At 33.6% G+C, this 21811-nt stretch overlaps 1 protein-coding gene across 2 annotated transcripts in view; it reads right to left on the bottom strand.

Moving 5' to 3' along the window:
• Positions 1-430: 430 nt before the first annotated feature.
• Positions 431-21811, bottom strand: part of METTL15 (methyltransferase 15, mitochondrial 12S rRNA N4-cytidine) — a 191744-nt gene continuing 170363 nt past the window's right edge. For both annotated transcript variants that reach the window (XM_058546180.1, XM_058546178.1), the window contains exon 6: positions 431-3762. In XM_058546180.1, the coding sequence (XP_058402163.1) occupies positions 3317-3762 (446 nt within the window). In that variant the 3' untranslated portion in view covers positions 431-3316. The remainder of the gene's footprint in view (positions 3763-21811) is intronic.

Raw genomic sequence — 21811 nt, 5'->3', positions numbered from 1 at the left:
AATAACTCTCATACTTTTTGAATGAGATTTCAATTGAAATTAAAATTATTTTTTAAAAGTCTGTGGTATAGATTCATCATTATCTCTGATTCTAATTTAAAAACAAAAATTAGAAAAGAGAATTTTATAAATCTCTGAAGATATGTAATATTCAGCAAAGAGTAAAGAAAATATGATTTTCAAATATTTGCAAGTGAATTTTAAGACATTAGTTAACTTCAAAAACTAGTTAGGTATATTGTATTCTCTTATAAACTATTGGTTGTAACATAATAATATTTCAATATAAATGAATTTAAGCACAAATCATATATCATATGTAACACGAAATAGAAAAGATATAAAGATACGATTAATGTCTCAAAAATAACACTAGAAATTTCAAAGGAAGATTACATAGTAACTAATATACAATTTTTAAAACAAAATGAATATACAAAATAGGGATATCTATTAAAATTGTGTGCAGTTATTAAATTTCATTCCTTAATAAGTAACGAACTAAAACCTGTTAAGCAGTGATGTACTACACAATGGCATCGGTGCTATATTAAAATGATTAGTAGAAGGCAGTTGATACACAGATTCAGAAATATAAAACAACTGCTTGTTTTATATTCTTTATATTTTATTAGAAAAGCAATGCACATTCATTTTAATAATCAATTTTTATTTTCTATACATATTGTTTTAATTTCCCCAAACTATTCTCCAGAGTTAACCATTTAAAACTCATTTATGTATTTTATTATTCATCCTACAACAAAGACTTAGAAGTAGGCAAGAATGATTGTGGTAAACAGCCTAATTACAGAAAATAATATATTTTTACACTGCAACATTTGAAACCAATTTTGTGATTAACGAGAATGATTTTCTTCATGCATATTATTCAAGATTTTTTTTCTGTCAGAATATTAGTTTTCTAGGGCTGCCATAGAAAATTACCACAAACTGGCTGGCTTAAAATAGCAGAAATTTATTCTCTCACTGTTCTGGGGGCTAAAAGTCCAAAATCAAGGTGTCAGCAGAGTTGGTTCTTACTTAAGACTCTGATGAGAATCTATTCCATGCTTCTTACCTAGCTTTTGATGGTTGCCAGCAATCCTTGGTGTCCCTGGGCTTGTAGATGGATCACTCCAGTCTCTGCCTCCATTTTCATGTGGCATTCTTCCACGTGTCTCTGTCTCTCTTCTCTTCTTATAAGGACACCAGATATACAGGACTAAGGGCCTACCCTGCTCTAGTATGATCTCATCTTAACTACTTAGACCCTTCAATGACCATATTTCCAAATAAGATCACTTTCTGAGATTCTGAGAAGGACAGGAATTTTGGGGGGACACTATCCAACTCAGTGCAGTCAGTTTCCATCTAACATTAAAGAAAAAATTTCCATACTATACAGGATCCAAAAATGATTGATGAAATAGGTGTATCATTTTTGAATAGAAGAGCATGATCTTTTATTTTATAATCGGGTACTTGGCTGGGAATTTACCCTTGGGAATCTTTCTCATTCACAAATATGCCTTATATACAAACAGAAACTTATAAAATTTTTCAGGAAGGATTCAGGGGATTAACCTAGGTGCATTCATTTGTTTCTAATTTGAGCACATTGTTGCCTAGAGTATTTTCTAATTCTGATTTCACTGCAGAATTGTTCAGATTTGAATAAAACCTATAAAGTAAAAGCAAAATTGGGAACTAAAGTTAAATGTTACAGAGGTAGATAAAGTAAGTCTGAGGTATGTTCAAGTATTTAATTCTTATCTATCTTTTGCCCATATAGTTATGTTGATATTTTATTCACTTGTATTCACCAATTTAGAATTTGTAATAATAATTGAGAAGATGAATTTTTCCTATATTTGAATAAATAGTTTACTGAGCAAATTAATAGTATAAATATGATTTCAAGGATAACTACTTGAGAAAACAATCATTTACATGCACCTTTAATCAACACGCCCATGCACCCTTTGACTAATTATCTCCTATTCATCCTTTAGCTCATAACTCAAGCACCACTTTGTCAGCCCTGGTTTCCTTCAGTAGATGAAATCTCTACTAGATGTTCTTGCAGTACCTTGTATCACTTCTTTGTAGCATTTACTACTGTGTCAATTTTATATTGATTTTTGTGATTATTTAACTACTATTGCTCTCTTCCACTAGACTATGAACTCCATAGGACAGGTACTGTGGGCTATGTGTATTTTACTCACCATTGTTTCTCTGCCTAGTTCAGTACTTGCTGAATAACTGAATAAATTAAAAGAGCATATTTACGTATAAAAAGTTGATATGTGAATTATGACTCAATCTCATCAATTTATTAAAGAATCCTCTACTAAGTGAACTTCTCCTGAATAAACATTTTACAATTACAGTTACTATCTGTAAGTAAAAACATTAAGGGTGCATTGATTTTAATATCTTGAATACATCATATGCTTTTCTATTTCAAACACACTTGGTTGAATTATTTTGAATATCTCTATTAAAAAATGAAGGATTCAAATGATGAGAGATTTTACTATTTATCAAAGGCATTATGGGCTATTATTAAAATAAACACAACTGACTTTAAATATAAGTTTTGTGAAACATTCTCTGTAAGAGCCGTTAGAACAATTCTACATTTTTACTTTGCAATATGTGAAATCATGGTATATATCATACGGAAAAATCCCTTTAAAACAATGAACACTATAATTTCAACAATGAAATTTACCAGCATGATGCATTTAAAAAATAATACTTGAAAATTTAAAATTTGCATAATATGTATATTTGAGAAAGCTATAATAATTAATTATTCCTAAGTAGGGAAATTAAAATTCATTCCATGATCATTATTAATTATTTGAGCCACAGAAAGTCTGTTGCAAATCTGAATATCTAAATTCAGAATCTAGAGCATGCAGCTATAATTATAATCTCTCTCTTTTAACAGCTTGAGTTTATTTAGATAAATACACATAGTATTGCTTTTTTAAAAAAATTTCCTTGTTAGAGAAAGGACTGTATTTCAAAAGTCAAATATAATGCTAAGATAAACACATTTCTCCAGTTTTAAGATGCTGCTGCTCCTTGAGTTGAACTTCCTGTGTCATGCTAATATTTCCAACATTTTCTTTTTGACAAAAAAAAAAAAAGCTAAGTAGCCTCAATTTCCACACATATATAGTACAGATCTATACATATCCCACACTTTCTTATATTAAGCTGTGCAGGAATATCACATGAAAAAAATTAAGAGAAACTGCGACGGAAAACTTGAAAGATCAGATGATGACAACTTTCTTTCTCATAACTTGATAGCTGCTCTAAGCTTGGCTGAGCGCCCTCTGGGGTTATTCTGAACATCCTGATCTTCTGGAGTAAGCACCTTCTTGTGTATCAATTCCCACATTAAAGGGGCCCTTCCCATGGAGACTCCTTCCTTGTTTGTTTGACCTGAACCCAATTGCAATGATTGTATCACCTTCTGTCTAGCACTTAGGTTAAATCTTTCTGCCATGCTTATCCCAAGCAAGAATCGTTTGACGATGCGATCCTCTAGTGAATGGAAGGAGAGGGCAACAAGACGACCACCAGGTCTCAGAAACTTCTGAGCTGTCTTCAATCCTGTGTCAAGTTCATTGAGCTCATTGTTCACAAATATTCGAAAAGCTTGGAAAGTCTTGGTAGCAATATGGGTAGATCGTTGTAGCAAGTCTTTTCGTGCATAAATAGCAGAGGCAGGAAATGCACCTATAAACAGATTTGTAAAGACAGGAAAAGAGGACAGGTAACATTAATATTTTCCACTGTAAACCTACTGAGTTGTGTTGTGTGTTTGTGTACTTAAGAAACTAAATTTCCTTAGAAAATTGTGGCATTTCATCCATACTTCTCCATTTTATTTCCAAGCAATCTACCAAGGTTTAAAACTATTGTGTCAGAAACACCTTTCATAACTCATAAGGGTAACTGGAGTCAAAGACGGAGCAGAGAAAGAGAAAGAGGCAGACAAATATTTGAAGAAATAGTAATGAAAAACTTTCCAACTTAAGTGAGAAACACTAACTCACAGCTACAAGAAGTTCAATAAACCCCAAATAAAATAAACAAAGAAAACTGTACCTAGCCACATCATAATCAAACTACTATAAGCCAAAGATAATGAGAAAAATCTTGAATACCACAAAGAAAAGCAATATGTTACATAAAGGAGAACAAAAATACAACTAACAACTCATTTCTCATTAGGATAAGAGAGGCTATAAGATACTAGAATAACATTCAAATTGTTGAGGAAAAAAATCTGTCTTCCAAGAAGGCTATTCTAAACTATTATTCAAAATTAAAGGTTCAGAGACATTTTCAAATAAATGAAAATCAAGAGAATTCATTGCTAACAGGTCTATATTCAAGAAATTCTAAAGAAAATTTCAGGCTGAAATAAAATGACACCAGGTGATAACTTGAATATATAGAAAGGAATGAAGGAATAAAACATATTTGATGTAATATATTATATATTTATAATTATATTATATATTGTATACATTGCATATATTATATATGATATTAATTATATTACATTATATATATTCATTCTTCTCAATTTCTTTAAAAGACAGGACTCTTTAAGTAAAATTATGACACAATATTCTTGGGTTTATAATACAGATATAGATAACATACTGTATTTGATAGCAAAAGCACAAAGGATGAGAGTGGGTAAACGAAACTAGACTATTGCAAGGTTCCTATATTTCCCTGGAAGTTAAAGTTGATATTGTGGTCCCTAGAGAAACCAATAAAAATAATGCAAAGACATAAAGCTAATAAACTAATAGAGAATAAAAATTGTCCACAAAATATATTGTTTAACACAAAAGAAGGCAGAAGAGAAGAACAGGAAAACAAAAACGAGACAAAGAGAAGACAAACAGAGAAATGGCAGACAATAAATCCAAATATAACAATAATTACATTAAATATAAATGTACTAAGAACTCCAATAAAAATGCAGAGATTATCTGACTGAAAAATAGCAAGACCTAACTATACATTGTCTACTGAAATGCACTTTAAATATAAAAACACAAATAAAAGTAAAAGTAAGCAAAAGGCTGCATAAAGATATACCATGTAGACAACAAACATAAAAAACCTGGAGAGACTATATTAATATTAGACAAAATAAACTATTTATTTATTTATTTATTTAGGAGAGGAAGATTGGACCTGCACTAACATCTATTGCCAATCTTCTTCTTTTTACTTGAGGAAAATTGCCCCTGAGCTAACATCTCTGCCAATCTTCCTCTATTTTATATGTGGGATGCCGCCACAGCATGGCTTGATGAGTGGTATGTAGGTCCATACCTGGGATCCAAACCTGTTAACCCCAGGCTGCTGAACTTAACCACGTGAACTTAAGCACGTGAACTTAACCATTATGCAACTGGGCCAGCACTCCAAAATAAACTTTTAAAAAGGAGAATTACTAGACCCAGAGAGGAACATTTCCTGTTGAGAAAAAGATCAATACAGCAGGAAACTACAACTATAAATGTATATGCACCAAATAACATAGTTCCCAAAATTTAGACATCTCAGAAAAAGACCCACATTTATATAGGCAATAGGTTTTTGGCCAAGTTGTCAAGTTAATTCAATGGAGAAAGAACAGATTTTCAGTGAAAGTGAATATCTGTAGAAAAGAAGATGAACTTCAACTCTTACTGCACACTATACACAAAAATTAATTCAAAATGGATCATGGACCTAAGAGCAAACACTAAAACCATAAAATATGTATCTGACAAACTCTCTTATCCAGAATATATAAAGAAATCTCACAACTTAATAATAAGCCAAACAACCTATTTGAAAAGGGGCAAAAATTTGAACAGACATTTCACAAAAGAAATAGCCAATAAACACATGTAAAGATGTTCAACATCATTATTAGTCATAAAATGCAAATTAAAACCACAATAAAATACCACTACACACCCACTAGAACTGCTAAGTGCTAGAAAAATACAAACTACTGAAACTGACTCAAGAAGAAATAGATAATCTGAACAGACCTATTACAACTGAAGGGATTGAATCAGTAATCAAAATCAACCCACAAAAAAAGCCCAGGCCCACATGACTTCACTGCTAAATTCTGCCAAACATTCAAAGAATTAATAATAATACTTCACAAACTCTTCCGAAACACTGAAAAGGAGGGAACACTTCTCAAATTATTCTATGAGGCCACTATTACCTTGAAACTAAAACCAAAGACATCACAAGAAAATTAGAGATCAATATCTGTTATAAATATAGACATAAAAATCCTCAACAAAATATTAGCAAAGCAAATAAAGCAGCAATATATAAAGGATTATACACCATGACCAAGTGGGATTTATTCCTGGAATATAAGGATAGTTCAACACATGAAAATTGATTGATGTAATACATCACATTAACAAAATGAATGAAAAAAAACACATGATCATCTCAATTGATGCAGAAAAAGCATCTGGAATATTCAACATCCTTTCATGATAAAAACACTCAATGAACTAGGACTAGAGGGAAAGTACCTCAACATAATAAAGGCCATATATGAGAACCCACAGCTAACATCATATTCAATGATGAAGGACTGAAAGCTTTTCCTCAAAGATCATGAACAAGACAAGGATGTCCCCTTTTACCACTTCTATTCAGCACAGTACTGGAAGTTTTAGTCAGAGTAATTAGATAAGAAAAAGAAGTAAGAAGCATCCAAATTAGAAAGGAAAACTATCCCTGTTTTCAGAGGAAATAAACTTGTATGTAGAAAACACTAAAGATTACACACACACACACACACAACCCTATTAGAACTAACAATTCTGACAAATTCAGCAAAGAAGCAGGATACAAAATTAACATGCAAAAATTAGTTGTGTTTCTATACACTAAAAATGAACAATCCAAAAATGAAATTAAGAAAATTCTAGTCACAATAACATCAAAAAGAATTAAATGCTTAGGAATAAAGTTAATAAAAAAAGTGCAAAATTTATGCTAAGAAAGCTATAAAAGTTTTTGAAAAAAATTAAGATGGCAAAACTCCCCAAACTGATCTAAGATTCAATGCAATCTCTATCTGATCCCAGCTGACTTTTTGGTATGAATTGACAAGCTGATTCTAAAATTCATATGGAATTGTTAGAGACCCAGAAAAGCCAAAATGATCCTGAAAAAAAAAAAAATGAAAGAATAAGATAGGAGGACTCAAATTTATGGATTTCAAAACGTACTATAAAGCAATGGTAAGTGAGACAGTGCTGGTGCAACAATACACATAGAGATCACTGGAATATAATTAAAAGCCCAGGAATAAACCCATATATCTATAATCAACTGATTTTTGACAAGAGTGCCAAGACCATTCAATGGAGAAAGAACAGTCTTTTGACCAAATGGTGCTTGGGCAACTAGATAGCCACATACAGAAGAATGGAGTTGGACTCTTAAATCATATACAAAAACTAACTCAAAACGGATCAAAGACCCAATGTAAGAGCAAAAACCATAAAACTCTTAGAAGAAAACACAAGGATAAATCTTCATGACTGAATTTGGCAAAAGATTCTTAGATATGACACCAAATCAGAAGCAACAGAAGAAAAAATAGATCAACTGGACTTCATCAAAATCAAAATCTTTTGTCCTTCAAAGGACATCATTAAGAAAGGGAAAAGACAACCTGAAGAATAGGAAAAAAAAATTGCAAATCATGTATCTGATAAGGGATTTGTGTCTAGAATATGTAAAAGAAGCAAATTACAAAATGATACATGTATAATATTATTTATATAACATTTTAAAACATGCACATCAAAACAGACAAGCTCCATCTAGTTTTCAAGAATTGGGATTAACAAAAAAAATGTTGATTTCTAAATAAATCAATAAATATGATTTTTCTTAGACTTACCCCATTGGCATATGGGGTAGGATATGATAATATGATAATAAAGTATAATGTTTGATGAATTTATACAGAAATTTTTTATTTAATTTTTGATTTGATTAATCAAAATTTTGTATTTTTTTTCCTAAGAACATTATCCCATAGAGAAATAATCTTTCCAATCCAGATTTCCTATGTATGAAGATCTGAGAGCATGACTGCAATCCTGGCACCTGAGTCTCCTCAGCGTGCTTCTCACGGCAAGGTAACCTACATAAGGCTGGTAACCGAGTTCACATTCTAGTAGTCTGTAGCTCCAGTAGTACAGTGAGACATAGCTCATTAATTTTCTTAGGGGACTGGATCAGAGAAGGGGAGAAAGAATGTCTTACATGCACCAGGGAGCTGAGAACCTGGCTGCCTAAAGTTAACCAAATCAGTGGTATGGGCTCACTCTTTCCTCTACAAAAACTACTTGGCTGAAAGGTTAGAAAATGTTAGACACTATGGAATTTATCTTCTAAAACCAGGTGTCTCAAAAACAAAATGTCAAAGTCAAAGTTGAGGGAGGTCAACTTCTTTCTATTTGCTATTCAATTTCTCCATTTTCCAGAGAAAGAGTTTTGGTCACTGGGAAATGTGTTTCAAAACATTCTGAGGATCTGAACAAACATGCAACATCATATTTTAGAGTTTGGATCTAGAGGATGTTTCAGGAAGTTTGCTTTCCTGAAGAACTTGCCTGATTCAAGTCTTGCATAATTCAATACTAATTTTCTCAAAGGAGAAATGTAATATAAAATATACTTTAATGTACATGTATTTTAATGTAAAATAGCAGGTAAACCTTCATGAAGCACATGGATTAACAAATACTGTAGAATGTTTTTGCTTTAATGCTTTAAAAAATTTTTTTCCTAACATTATCTCTAATATTTTGTAGAAATTAAAAGCATGGCTCAACATGGTAATTGCTTAGCTTTCTTGGCATTTTATCATATTTCAAAGGTACACATTTGAAGATGTGGTTTTTAACACAGCACCAAATTAGCCATGACTGGCTATGTGTTAACTAAATTGATGAAATAATAAAAAGGCAGAGATCTTAATAAATACTTTCTTGCTTTTGTCACTGAATATACTTTTGAAAACTAATGAAAATAGGAAATGTTAAAATAACAAAATAATGCCTGAAATCACCATAGAAGTTCTAATATAAACAATGGCATTGGTTCATCTGACATTACAAAGTATGGTAGGCACTTCTGTCTACCAGCTAAAATGGCCCCTTTCTATCGCAGAATTATAGTTTATAATTCATTCAGCCAGCTAGCTGTGAGACTATGAGATTCCTGACTAATTCTCTTAATTGAGAGAATCTATTTTTATTTCAAAGTATTCATATAAAGTGAGACTTTATTAATATTTTATATTATGCAACTTCAAGTTTATATAACTCATATTAAGTACATCCACACTATATATAAATCTGGAGCTGACAAATTAACATCACTGTGATCAGACAAGCTTTTCTTTATAAGGTCTAATTAGGCCTTACCAATGTCATATCATGGAGAAAGAAAACAAGAGCTTTCATTTATACAGCCACACGTTGCTTAACAACAAGGATACGTTCTGAGAAATGTGTCATTAGGCGATTTCATCGTTGTGCAAACATCATAGAGTGTACTTACACAAACCTAGATGGTAGAGCCTACTACACACCTAGGCTATATGGTATTAACCTTATGGGACCATCATCGTCTATCAGTCCATTTTTGACCAAAACGTCATTATGTGGTGCATGACTGTATTTAGGAATGGATGGTCCTGAAGATAATAGGGTAACTTTAATCCATGAAGCTTTTCTTCTGGGGCTTTCTTACTTTTGGTTAGGGAATTCTAATCTGGACTATGTCCATTGGGTTTTCTGGAAAGAATTTCCAGGTGTGTCCTGTCAACCTCCTTAAGTTCCATCTTTAGGGACCAGGAGGTGACAAGGGATTGCAATGGGCGAAAGGAACAAAAGAATATGAAACAGCATACGGTAATGAAAATTAAAGCAATAAAAACAAAACATCAACTGGCTATGGTACAAAAAGACAAGAAGACAAAGGACAATCCTAATATCAAGGGTCAAGCAAGGTTCTCTGTCTGAATTAGAAAGTTTAAAGACAATCAGTAAATGTCCTGTGCCTCTGAGGTAGCAAAAATGAGTTTCCTTGTGGAAGTCACTGGTCAGAGAGCAAGGGAGAGACTTCCCTTAGGAATGCACAGACATGGTAGGAACGTCTGTCTACAAGTCATCAGTAAAAAAAGATTCAAAAATTACACCAGATCCAATGCCTGTCCATGTGTGGATTCTGAACTAGGCCATAGGAAGAAAAACATTACTGAGACCTGGTCCCTGCCCTCGAGGAGCTCACTGCTTGTAATCCTTCTTCCCTTTTCTCATCTCCCATATCCTGTTACCAGAAATAGAAATTAGTCTCTCTGCTTTTCCATTTCCTGAGTTTAATCACAGAGTCTCCTACGGCTAATTCATTTGATTAAGGTATAGAGTAGGTAAGACAGAAAATATGGGCTCAATCACAGTTTGAGTCATTTGGTTTGGTGCTGAGAGAAAAATCTCCTTTTTGTGTTTTCTAGTCTGTCAACGGACTTGGTTAACACTGGGCGAGCGTACCCTAGTTCCGAGTGGGAAGAAGTGTGCTTACCTCTCGTGCAGCCCTTTCCACCCTCTACTATGATTACTAGTTTCCTTGTCTGTCTCACTCACCGCACTCTGACCTCCTTGGGAACAGGAACTACTTCGTGTTCACCCTCACACCCCTTGAGCTTAACAGAGAAGCTTACGCTTCTTCACCTTGACTGCACGTCAGAGTCACCTGTGGAGCTTTTAACACAATCAAGTCCAGACCTGTTGAATCAGTTTCAGGGGTTTATTACACAAGAATCATTACTTTTAAAAAGCTTCACAGCAGATTTGACTTGAAGCCAAGATTAAAAACTACTATAATAAACACTCAGTAAATATTTGTTGAAAAGATAATGAATAGATACTGAATAAAAAAAATAAATGGATAAATGAATAAAAATCCAGAATCATTACTACAGTTTCATTCACATCATTGGATGGATATATGAAGAATATAATATTCAGTCATATCAATGAGTGACTAAATGAGCATAATATTTTCAGTCACAGAAAACATTATTAACAGAATTTAAAAACACTGTCATGAAATATGTCCTGTCCTATATCTTACTTTTTTGGCCAAATGTGATTGTGGGTACCAAACTATGATTTTGATGGGGCAGTTGAACTCTTAAATTTGCTAGCAATTTCATTGTCTCAATACAATTGTTTGCATGTATTTAAAAATATCTGATGCTGACTGGAAATGTCCTTAATGAATCAATCATTTGCACATGCAATGGAGCACCTGCAAATAAGTTTAACCTCAGGAAATGCAAGCTTGCAGGCCTTTATTATCTGACATGAGCAAATGTGCAAGGTGGACTTTATTTTTGCATATTTCTTTTACAAAATAAAATAAGGTGTGAGAATGTAATGGTAAGATTTGGAAATTTATATTTAAAAAAATTCATCAAGATCTTGAGTCATTTAAGTTCAAGTTTTTCCCTCAAAGATTAATGCACAACATTGTTGAGATTTTATATAAGCTTTATTTCGCTTAACACCTACGAAATCCTAAACCAAAAATTTTCTCAGTTCTTCAAAATAGCAGAACTGTTTTCCTCCTAATACTTTAAAATAGCAAAATTATGTCAGTAAAACTGACTACAAAAGGAAATTAAAAGCTAATATACATTTAATAGCAAGATGTTTTCAAGTTAAGTACACTTTAAAAATGTACATTTAAGAGTAAATGTACATTAAATTCACTATGGGATAAGAAGTTCTAATTTCAATACAATTTTGAGACATTATTTGGAACTTACCTTTCTCACAGTAATGCTGGGAAAATTTATGACATAAGAGATTGATCCCAGCTGTTCAAGCAAGTTGTTAAAGAAGTCTGCCTCCTTAGAGGCCCTCCATTCTCACAGTCCAGATCAGGTTTGTTGTTGCTGGTATTTTTAAGTTCCTGACAGTTTCATATCTTTACTGTTCTCTTTCTATCATATCAGCAAATTCTGATGGCTCTATATCTGGAATGTATCCAGAACCCTACCACTTCTCACCAACTCTATCAACTGCTGTCACCCTAGTCCAAGCCATCATCATCTTCTCCACACAGCCACCAGACCAATCTTTTTCATACAAAAATTAGATCCTGACATTCGACTGTTCAATACCTCTAGTGTCTTCCTATCACATGAAATAGAAACTGAAGTTCTTACCTTGGACAAATGTCCCTATGTCATATGCAACCTCTGCTTCCTACTGCCCTCATTTCTCTGCCCTCATCTCCTGACTTTGAGCTCTGTATTCTTAACTGAACCAGGGCATGGTCCTGTCTGGGTCCTCTGATCTGTACCTAGAATACCTGCCTTCACATACCTGGATGGCTTACTCTCTACTTCATTCAGGTGTCTTCTCCAACACCACAGAATTAGAGAGGAAATCTCTGACTACACTTATGAAAAATAGGACCCTGTCACTAGAGTCCCCTTTGTTTTATTTTATTTTTTCATTACACCTTATGAGGGACAAATATTTATTTGTTTACCATCTGTCTTCCTCCACAGAATATATACTTAGTGAAAATAGAGACTTTGTTTGTTCGCTGCTATAAATCCCGTGCACCAAGAAGAGTTGGTGGATTAAAAGAGTGATTACATTTATACTCTTTAAACATAGTCATTGTTAAAAAAAAAAAAGCAAAAAGAAATATTATCAGTTGTATGTGAAGCAAAATGTCAATATCACTACTCCTTAAATTCTAGCCCCAAGAGGCAACCAAGAGGTATATTTTCTAACTTTTTCTTGATAGACATATATGACATTTTGTATATAATGTATGTATATATATTTATAAGGGAATGATCTGCACAATGATCTACAACTTGCTTTATCTACTTACCTTACTTTTAAAAGTAATTTCAGTAGTAGAGATGCATTATAATTCATTTTGTTTATTCAATTAACAAATGTTTGTACTGTCAAGCACAGTACCAGCTAACTGGAAATACAATGGTAATTAGGATAGAGGCAGTCTCTACTCTGGTGGAGCTTATATCGCCTCCACAGCAGGAATATTTAGGATTTTTCTATTTTTGCTGTCACAAAAAATGCTGCAGTAAACATGTGAACTACACATTTTAAATTTCTGCATGGCAGAAAAACTACAAAGTAAAATGACAGTCACAATCTGGGAAAAATATTTGTAACTGTATGTGAACCTGTGATAGTATGTCTTTAGGATTAGAGTTGTTAGGTCAAAGGCTATTCATGCTCATTTAGATTTGGATCAATACTTCTAAGTTTACTCTCTAAATAGATTGTACCAGTTTTCTTCCATCAATAGTATATGAAAGAGTCCATCTCCCCACATCCTCTCTAGTACTAGAAACTATCACTCTTTTTAACCTTGACTAACAGTCTAATAGTAAGCAAATGACAGCTTACAATTGTTTTAATTTGCATTTCTTTAGCAATTAGTAGAACTGGGCATCTTGTCAAATCTAATGGCGATTTGATTTCAGCTATGAATTGCTTGAACAAACCCCTTGTCTATGTTTTTAATGTGATGTCGCCTTTTTCTTTATTAATTTGGAAGAGCTATTTATAAAATAAGGATATTAAACCCGTTGTGTCTCATATATAGTTGCAAATATTTTTCCTGGACTGTGACTGTCTTCACTTTGTAGAGTTTTTCTGCCATACAGAAATTAACAATTTCTATATAGACTTTTTTTTCATGTCTTTTAGATTTTATCAAGTTTAGGAAGGCTTTCCCTACTCCAAGATTATAGATACAATCAACTCTATGCTTTTCTAGTATATTATGGTTTTATTTCTTACATTTAAATATTTAATCCATAGGAAATTAATTTTTTTAGTATGGTATGAGGTAGGGATCTAACTTCATTTTTTTAAAAACTATGTAGCAACTGTCCTATTTATTAAATGGTACATTCTTTCCCTACTCATTTGAAGTACCACTTTGATCATATACCACATTTTTATATACAAATAGATATGCTTCTGGATTGTCAACTGTGTTCCATTGATGTATTTCTCTATTTTTCTGCCAATATCAGATTATTACTGCTTTTTTTTACAGTATGTTTTGCTATCAGATGGGGAAAGCTCCCCTGCCCCCGCCGTTACCCTTCTTTCCAAATTTTCTTGGGTATTTTCATGCACTTAGCATTCCAAACTAAATTTAGAAATAATCATAAAGTATATAATATAAATATTTTGATTGGAATTGCTGTAAATTTCTAAACTGATTTGGATAAAACTAACATTATCATAATATCAAAACACTCCATCCAGGGAACATAGTGTTTCCATTAATATTTTACATGTCCTTCATTAAAGTTTAATAGTTGTCTTCACCTAAGTCATAGTCAGGCGCTTTGAAAGTACTGTGTTTACATTTACATTTACATTTTAATCATACCTATGGAAAAGCCTAAGAAATGACAATCCTTACATTAAGACAACATGGTGTAATAGAAATGGTGCTGAACTTTAGAAGGGAGAAACTAGATTCAATGATCAGATCTTTCAGTTTTTTATGGCTGTTTCATGTGGAGCAACAACACTTAACTTCTGAGTTTGTTTCCCCACTAGAATATGAGATAATAACACTTCTCACAGGATTATTGTGAAGATCAAATAAAGAAGATGTTCAGGAGCACCTAGTGCATACTTAGCACAAAGCAGCCACTATGTGAAGGTCATTCACACATTTATTTATTCACTATTCTCAGTTGTAAAATGGACCAGGTGATGAGGGGTTCTGATATGTTAATTTGCAGGTTCCGTCAAACTAATTCTACTTTCATCCTGGACTAATAGAAGAGTAGGTGGGGTAGAGGGCTGTTAAAACCCCTGAAGCATCTGAGTAATGCTTACTGGATTTGGGCATCAGACTAAAAGACCTCAGCATCCAAAATGAAGTATAAAATTTTCCTTGTGTACAAATTAATGGTGTACTTATAAGTTTATAAAGTAGTATTTAGGCCTTAAAAGTATGAAGACTTAGCCTGGCATAGGAATGAGAAATCATTAAAAAACATTTTTTAGTTTGACGTTGACTATTTAATAAGTGATGCCAACAATTGGAAGAACCCTAATTTCATTAACCTAACCCTTCCAGGTTGTATTACATTCACCTGGTCAGGAGATGATTTTCCATAAGTCAACTTCTAGATTCCTCTTGCCACCTAAGTATACAACTTGTATTCTGGCATTCTAAGGAAACAATTTTTTTTTCTCTATTCTTTTCTTATTCCTTTGCTCTAGTTTTCATGGAGCACTTTTCTACACAGGTTATCTTCTTTCTTAAGCATAGCTCCACAAGGATAAAATATATTTGTGAGTCATTTTATACCATGCCTTTTGTTTTCACAGTTCCAAAAACCCAGTTTATTTAGTCCATTTATGAGCTGAATGGAATCTGGGGCTACTAGAAACTGTTTAGATTAAAACCGGCATCAGCAATATTTGGTAAAATTCAGTAACTACACCCTGAATAATATATCTTTCTTTCATTTAGCCAACATTTATTACGCATAATGTACTAAACACTGGGGATTAAAACGTTTATGAAGACACAGTCCTTGCCCTCAAGAAATTCACACCCAATGAGGAGAATGATAAGTACATATTGGGAAGAGGGTTGTCAAGAAGGATTGTAGACACTATTAAGGGAGCAAAATGAAAAAAAAAAACAAACAGAATCTTAACCTCGAATAGACAGCATTTTCCAAACTCCCGTTCTGGGAAACAGTGACCTTATGAACTATCACACCTTCAACCCCCAAGCAAACGCCAATGTGTCTGTTGTAAGTTTCAGAAACGCAGCATGCTACACTCCTCGGAGGTCCACAATATCCATTAGCAAGGTAAACTTCTGAAGATAACTGTATAACTTTGTTCACCTAGGATTTCCAAACTTTTTGAAACACAAGCTTTTAATTTTTAAAAACAACTATCCATTCCATAGAACTTGTTTTCTGGCTAATACACTTGGGAAAATACTGAAAGTAGGTTTTGTGTTAATCACTTTCCACTTATCTTAATTACGTCATTAAATCCTTAAAATAATTCTGAGAGGTAAGAAGTAGATCTCTTTATTTCCATTTAAAGGTGAAAAACCGAGGGTTAAATGTCTCTTCCCAAGTTCACAGAGACTGTAAGTAGTCAAATGGAAACTCAGGTCTTTTTAACATGAAGTCCACCTCTACACTCCCTTTTTTGTAATACAGTGTGAACTTAATTTCCTCAGAAGAAAGGCATCACATTTCCGGATAGTTCATCTCAGAAACACATTCTTGGAAGCCCAGATCATCAATAGTTTTTTTTTTTTTAAACAACTTATTTTATTATGTAGGTTTGTAATTTTTCAGTTTCCTGAGGATGTTCTTGAGTTTCCTTGTCTTTAAGTGTACCCAAAACAAGGCAACAGTTTTAAAATGGTATGTTCACCAAACCATGTCATCTCCTTTTTCCTGATTAGAATTTAAGGAAGTTAAGATGAAATCATGTGGTTTAGAGTGATTTCCAGAAGCTCTGATTCCATGTCTTGTGTTTTATATAACAATCTCATTTTCTGGGAGAAAACAAGTGTGGAATCTTTACTCTAAGCCTGAATAGCCTTTTACTGAGAGATGTTGTAATGGAACCCAAATCACTTTGCATCAAGTTGCAAGAGTTTGGCTTTCTCTCCACATTTCCCTTGGGGAGATGGGCATTGTCAGGCCTAAAGACTGCGCATCTGGTGACAGCGGCAACTGCCCTGGTCTCTTACCCTGGGAACAGTAATGAATACCTTTGGCTTTTGTCCCTTTCGTTCTATTGAAAATAACGTTTTGTTAGCTCAGGATATTAGACTGTGCGTTTGTCTCTCTTTTTCATCAGCTTTCTTGATAGTGGGTTTAAAAAATAAACAGTTGCTACTGCTGCCATTATCAAAAGACTTTTTGGGCAGGTACAGATTATACATTTTTAATTAAGAATCTAGACTCATCCAATGCAGTACATACTGGGCTTTTCCTGACTCACTTGCTAGGAAGGGAGCCCTTTATAGTTGTTTTTATATTCTAAAAATGAGTGCTTAATATTCTCCAGCTAAGCAAAACAAGGGGACAAGCTTGTGTACAATTAGGAATAAAGGGCTCAGATGGCTAAAATCTTGGGAATTTAAACCCAGCTCCTTTTATTTTTTCTTTAAAGCTTCTTGAGAAATGTTGAAAGAGAAGACTGAAAGATTTCCATACATTTGTCATTATGCATTTCTTATAAAAACTTAGTTTTAGCAATGACAGGACAGTGCTTCTTGCTCTCATTCTCAGTCTTGAATGCCCTTCTCCCTCTTCTTAAAGTTTATGTCTACTCAACCGTAATACTCACTAAGGTGCCATCTTTTCCAGGACGCTTTTGCAATGATATTTTTATACATATTTCATCAAACTACTTACCACTCTATACTATTTGTCTGTTAACCTCTTCTATTTTTCTTTATATCTCTAGTCCCAGGTCTAGGGCCTGGTGCACAGTAGGTGGCAAAAGGGAAACTACACTAAATAAGAGATATTCTTCCAGTCCCAAAGACCAAGATGTACCATAAACAGTATTCTGAATGTGGAAATTCATGAACTCCCTGAAATCTTTGTAAGATTTTGTGTGTTTGTGCAGTTTTATGTGGAGATACTCTAGGGTTTCTATCAAATTCTCAAATGCACCAGGGACTCCAAAGTAGGTAAATTCCTGGTGAAAATACACTGAGTTTGCTGAGTTTTCAGCTTACAACTTACCACCTTCAATGATACCACCAAAAAAGCCTCTGCATTCATTTAGTTTTGTTTTGTTGTATTTTTCTTTAACTCCAAGGATATCACTACTTAGCATCATCAGAAGCATTGATTGAGAACCTACTTCATGCATGACAGCAGAAGTTGGAAACTGTATTGGTGAATACTCAGTTTTCCTCTGACTCACAAGGGATTTCATATTAAAAGTAAGAGGAAACCTTGCTCAGTAATAGTCTGTACTATATGCAATAATAGAACACAATTTGTATGGGGAAGTGGTAAGATAGATTTCATTCATAAAAAATACCATGCTTCTGGCTAAATGACTTGAAGTCCCAGAGAGAAATGATCATTTTTAGTTCTGGGATACCCTTATGCTACTTACACTTTTTAAAATTTAATACATTCACATGTTCAAAGGTATTGAGATTTTTAAGCTTGTGAATGAAATTAGCAACGTGCTGTGGCTGTCAATGTGATGCATTGCAATTCCTCCTGAGTGGTAGGGTTTGAAAATTAATTCAGCTCTTGCACCTGTTTGCTGGCATTCGTCTGTTGAATTTCCATCACATTTAATAAGTCTCTGTGACGCAACTTGTGTCCCTTTGCCTGGGCTCCTATAATATAGTGTTAAATTCTCATCCATCTGAAATTCAAGTAATATTACAAATTTCAAACTGTTAATTAAAATCTGTGAACTTGAATGGTTCTGGATAAAATTGGCTTTACTCAGTGAGATTCTTTTTAAACTTCTTCTGCGTCTCATCTAATCCCCAACTCCCACCAGGTTAAGTCTGATGACAACATGATCTCATGCTGGGTGGCTGAGGCTTACAAATCCTCATACAACAGGGAAACAAATCAAGTTATAGGCTTCAGTGAAAGGGTAACGAGGAACATTACCTGCTGAGATGAAATAAGAAACATGGCTCAGAATTAAAGGAAAGAATTGATATTTTTCATATATTATTTTTCAATAAAACTAATTCTATACTACCTATGTCTTAAAATGCTTAGCATAGATAGGATAGCCCAACAGAATCATGATTCCTATTACCTATTTAGGTGGTCAACGTTAAATGTAATTATTGAATCTTTAAGGACAGATTGAGGCCTATTTGCCAGATGCTGTGAATTCAAAGCAGTAGTCTAAGTAGGAGGTTTTAGCATATTTATAACCCATAATAAGATACTTTATTTGAACTTTTAGGAATAGTCTACAGGGCATGCAGTACTGCTCTCAAAGTTGGGCCATTTACACTTCCCAGATATGGGAGATGACAGGAAAAGGTACTTAACAATGCTCCTCTTTGTCTTGGGCGGTCAGCAGGTACTCATAATTAACCCTCCTGCTCCAAGGTAAAGTTGCCTGCACTCTGGTCGCATACTTCACTTGCAATGGAACACTGCTCAACCGTATTACAATGACCTTCAAAAAATATTTCTCTCTCCCACTGAAATGTAAGCTTCCAGAAGGCAGAGATTGTGTGTTACTTCCAGAAGGCAGGGATTTTGGGCTATCATCATTTTTCTTATAACAGGCTTGTTGAAAGACTAACAGACTATCTGACTGAATTAAAGAAGAGATGATCAATTTCTCCAAGAGCCCATAGCATCTGGATTTTAATTAAATTGTAGATTACAAATATCTTCTTTTTTCCTACCACATCCAAATCCAACATTGAACTGCTCCCTCCCATCTTTTATTTTTCTGCCTACTTTATCCTACTAAATTGATCTAGGAGCAGTGCTTTGGATAATGTCCAGTGAAGGCTTTTGGTTTCTAGGAAGATGCGTATCCATTTTGAAAAACAAAGTTTCAAGGGCTAAAGGCATATATGTGCCATTAGTCTCACTTAAGGGATTTAGTGTAGAAAGGAAGTGCCCCTCCCCCCTCCAAAATCCCTTAAATATATACAAAAATATATATTATATGGTTTTTAATAATAGCCTCCACCAGGAGGTAAGCCAAGTATCTCATAATAAGGTTAAATAAATAAGTTATATTTAATTAATTAAATACACATTAAATATAGTATTTCTTACTGATCCATAGTATACTGGCATAAAAATTAAGTGAGTAACATGATAAAATATTAAGTGAAAAAATTCAAAATTATATACATGCAATCATTTCAACTAATGTGAGAATAAATAAAGATAAAGAGATAAAGTGAATATGCAAAATTATAACATTTGTGTTATGGTGGTAGAGTGTTACTACAGGTTTTTAAAGTTTTCACTTAAATTTGTTAACAATGTTGTATGAATTATAAATGAAAATGCTTTTATAATAGAGAATATCTTGCCTTTTCTCTATGATCATGAATTTTAATTATTTTTGTGTATTTGTGAAGTAGATTCTATCAAAAACTAGATAAGGTAAAGTCTTTGTAATGATTAGCTTTTGTCAAGTGCCTATCGTATGCCCACCACTAGGGTATGTAGTTTTAAAATGTAATTTCTAATCATCACAGCAACCTTATAAGTCAGGAACCATTACTCCTATCTTAGAGAGGCTTAGAATGCTTATGTAATTTATCCAAGTTCACACTGCTAGTAAGCAGCAGGGCTGAAATTTGAATCGAGTTTTTGTATTATTCCAAAACTGATTTCCCATTACTCAATGATACACTAGAGTATAGAGACATGAACCCTGACTAATAATGCAAGAGTGAAGAGGTTTTTAAAAAAAGACTAGTATTTGTTTTTCTCTGTCTGGCTTATTTCACTGAACATAATATCCTCATGGTCCATCCATGTTGTTGAAAATGGCACAATTTTATCTTTTTTTATGGCTGAGTAGTATTCTATTGTATATACATACTACATCTTCTTTATCCATCCATCAGTTGATAGGCACCTGGGTTGCTTCCAAGTCTTGGCTATTGTGAATAATGCTACAATGAACACAGGGGTGCACAAATCTCTTTGTATTGCTAATTTCATGTTCTTTGGGTAAATACCCAGCAGTGGGATAGCTGGATCATATGATATTTCTATTTTTAATTTTTTGAGAAATCTCCATACTGTTTTCCATTGTGGCTGTACCAGTTTGCATTCTGACCAGCAGTGTATGAGGGTTCCCTTTTCTCCACATCCTCTCCAACATTTGTTATTTTTTGTCTTGTTAATTATAGCCATTCTGACAGGTGTAAGGTGATATCTCATTGAGGTTTTGATTTGCATTTCCCTAATAAATAGTGATGTTGAACATCTTTTCATGTGCCTGTTGGCCAAGTGTATATAGTCTTTGGAAAAATGTCTGTTCATGTCCTCTGCCCATTTTTTGATTGGGTTGTTTGTTTTTTTGTTGTTGACTTGTGTGAGTTCTTTATATATTTTGGAAATTAACCCCTTGTCAGATATATGATTTGCAAATATTTCCTCCCACTTGGTGGGTTGTCTTTTCATTTTGTTCATGGTTTTCTTTGCCTTGCAGAAGCTTTTTAGTCTGAGGTAGTTTTGTTTATTTTTTCTTTTGTTTCCCTTGCTTGAGTAGACATGGTATTTGAAAAGATGCTGCTAAGACCAATGTCAAAGAGTGTACTGCCTATATTTTCTTCTAGGAGTTTTATGGTCTCAGGTCTTACATTCAAGTCTTTAATCCCTTTTGAGTTAATTTTTGCGTATGGTGTAAGATAATGGTCTACTTTCATTCTTTTGCATGTGACTGTCCAGTTTTCCCAGCACCATTTATTGAAGAGACTTTGCTTTCTCTACTGTGTGTTCTTGGCTCCTTTGTTGAAGATTAGGTGCCCACAGATGTGTGGTTTTAGTTCCGGGCTTTCAGTTCTGTTCTATTGATCTGTGTGTCTGTTTTTGTGCCAGTTCCATGCTGTTTTAATTACTATAGATTTGTAGTATATTTTGAAGTCTGGGATTGTGATG

The sequence above is a fragment of the Diceros bicornis genome, chromosome 7, assembly GCF_020826845.1.
Source record: "Diceros bicornis minor isolate mBicDic1 chromosome 7, mDicBic1.mat.cur, whole genome shotgun sequence".
Lineage (NCBI taxonomy): Eukaryota > Metazoa > Chordata > Mammalia > Perissodactyla > Rhinocerotidae > Diceros > Diceros bicornis.
The sequence above is the reverse complement of the archived record's forward strand: the minus strand, read 5'-3'. Positions and strand labels throughout refer to the sequence as shown.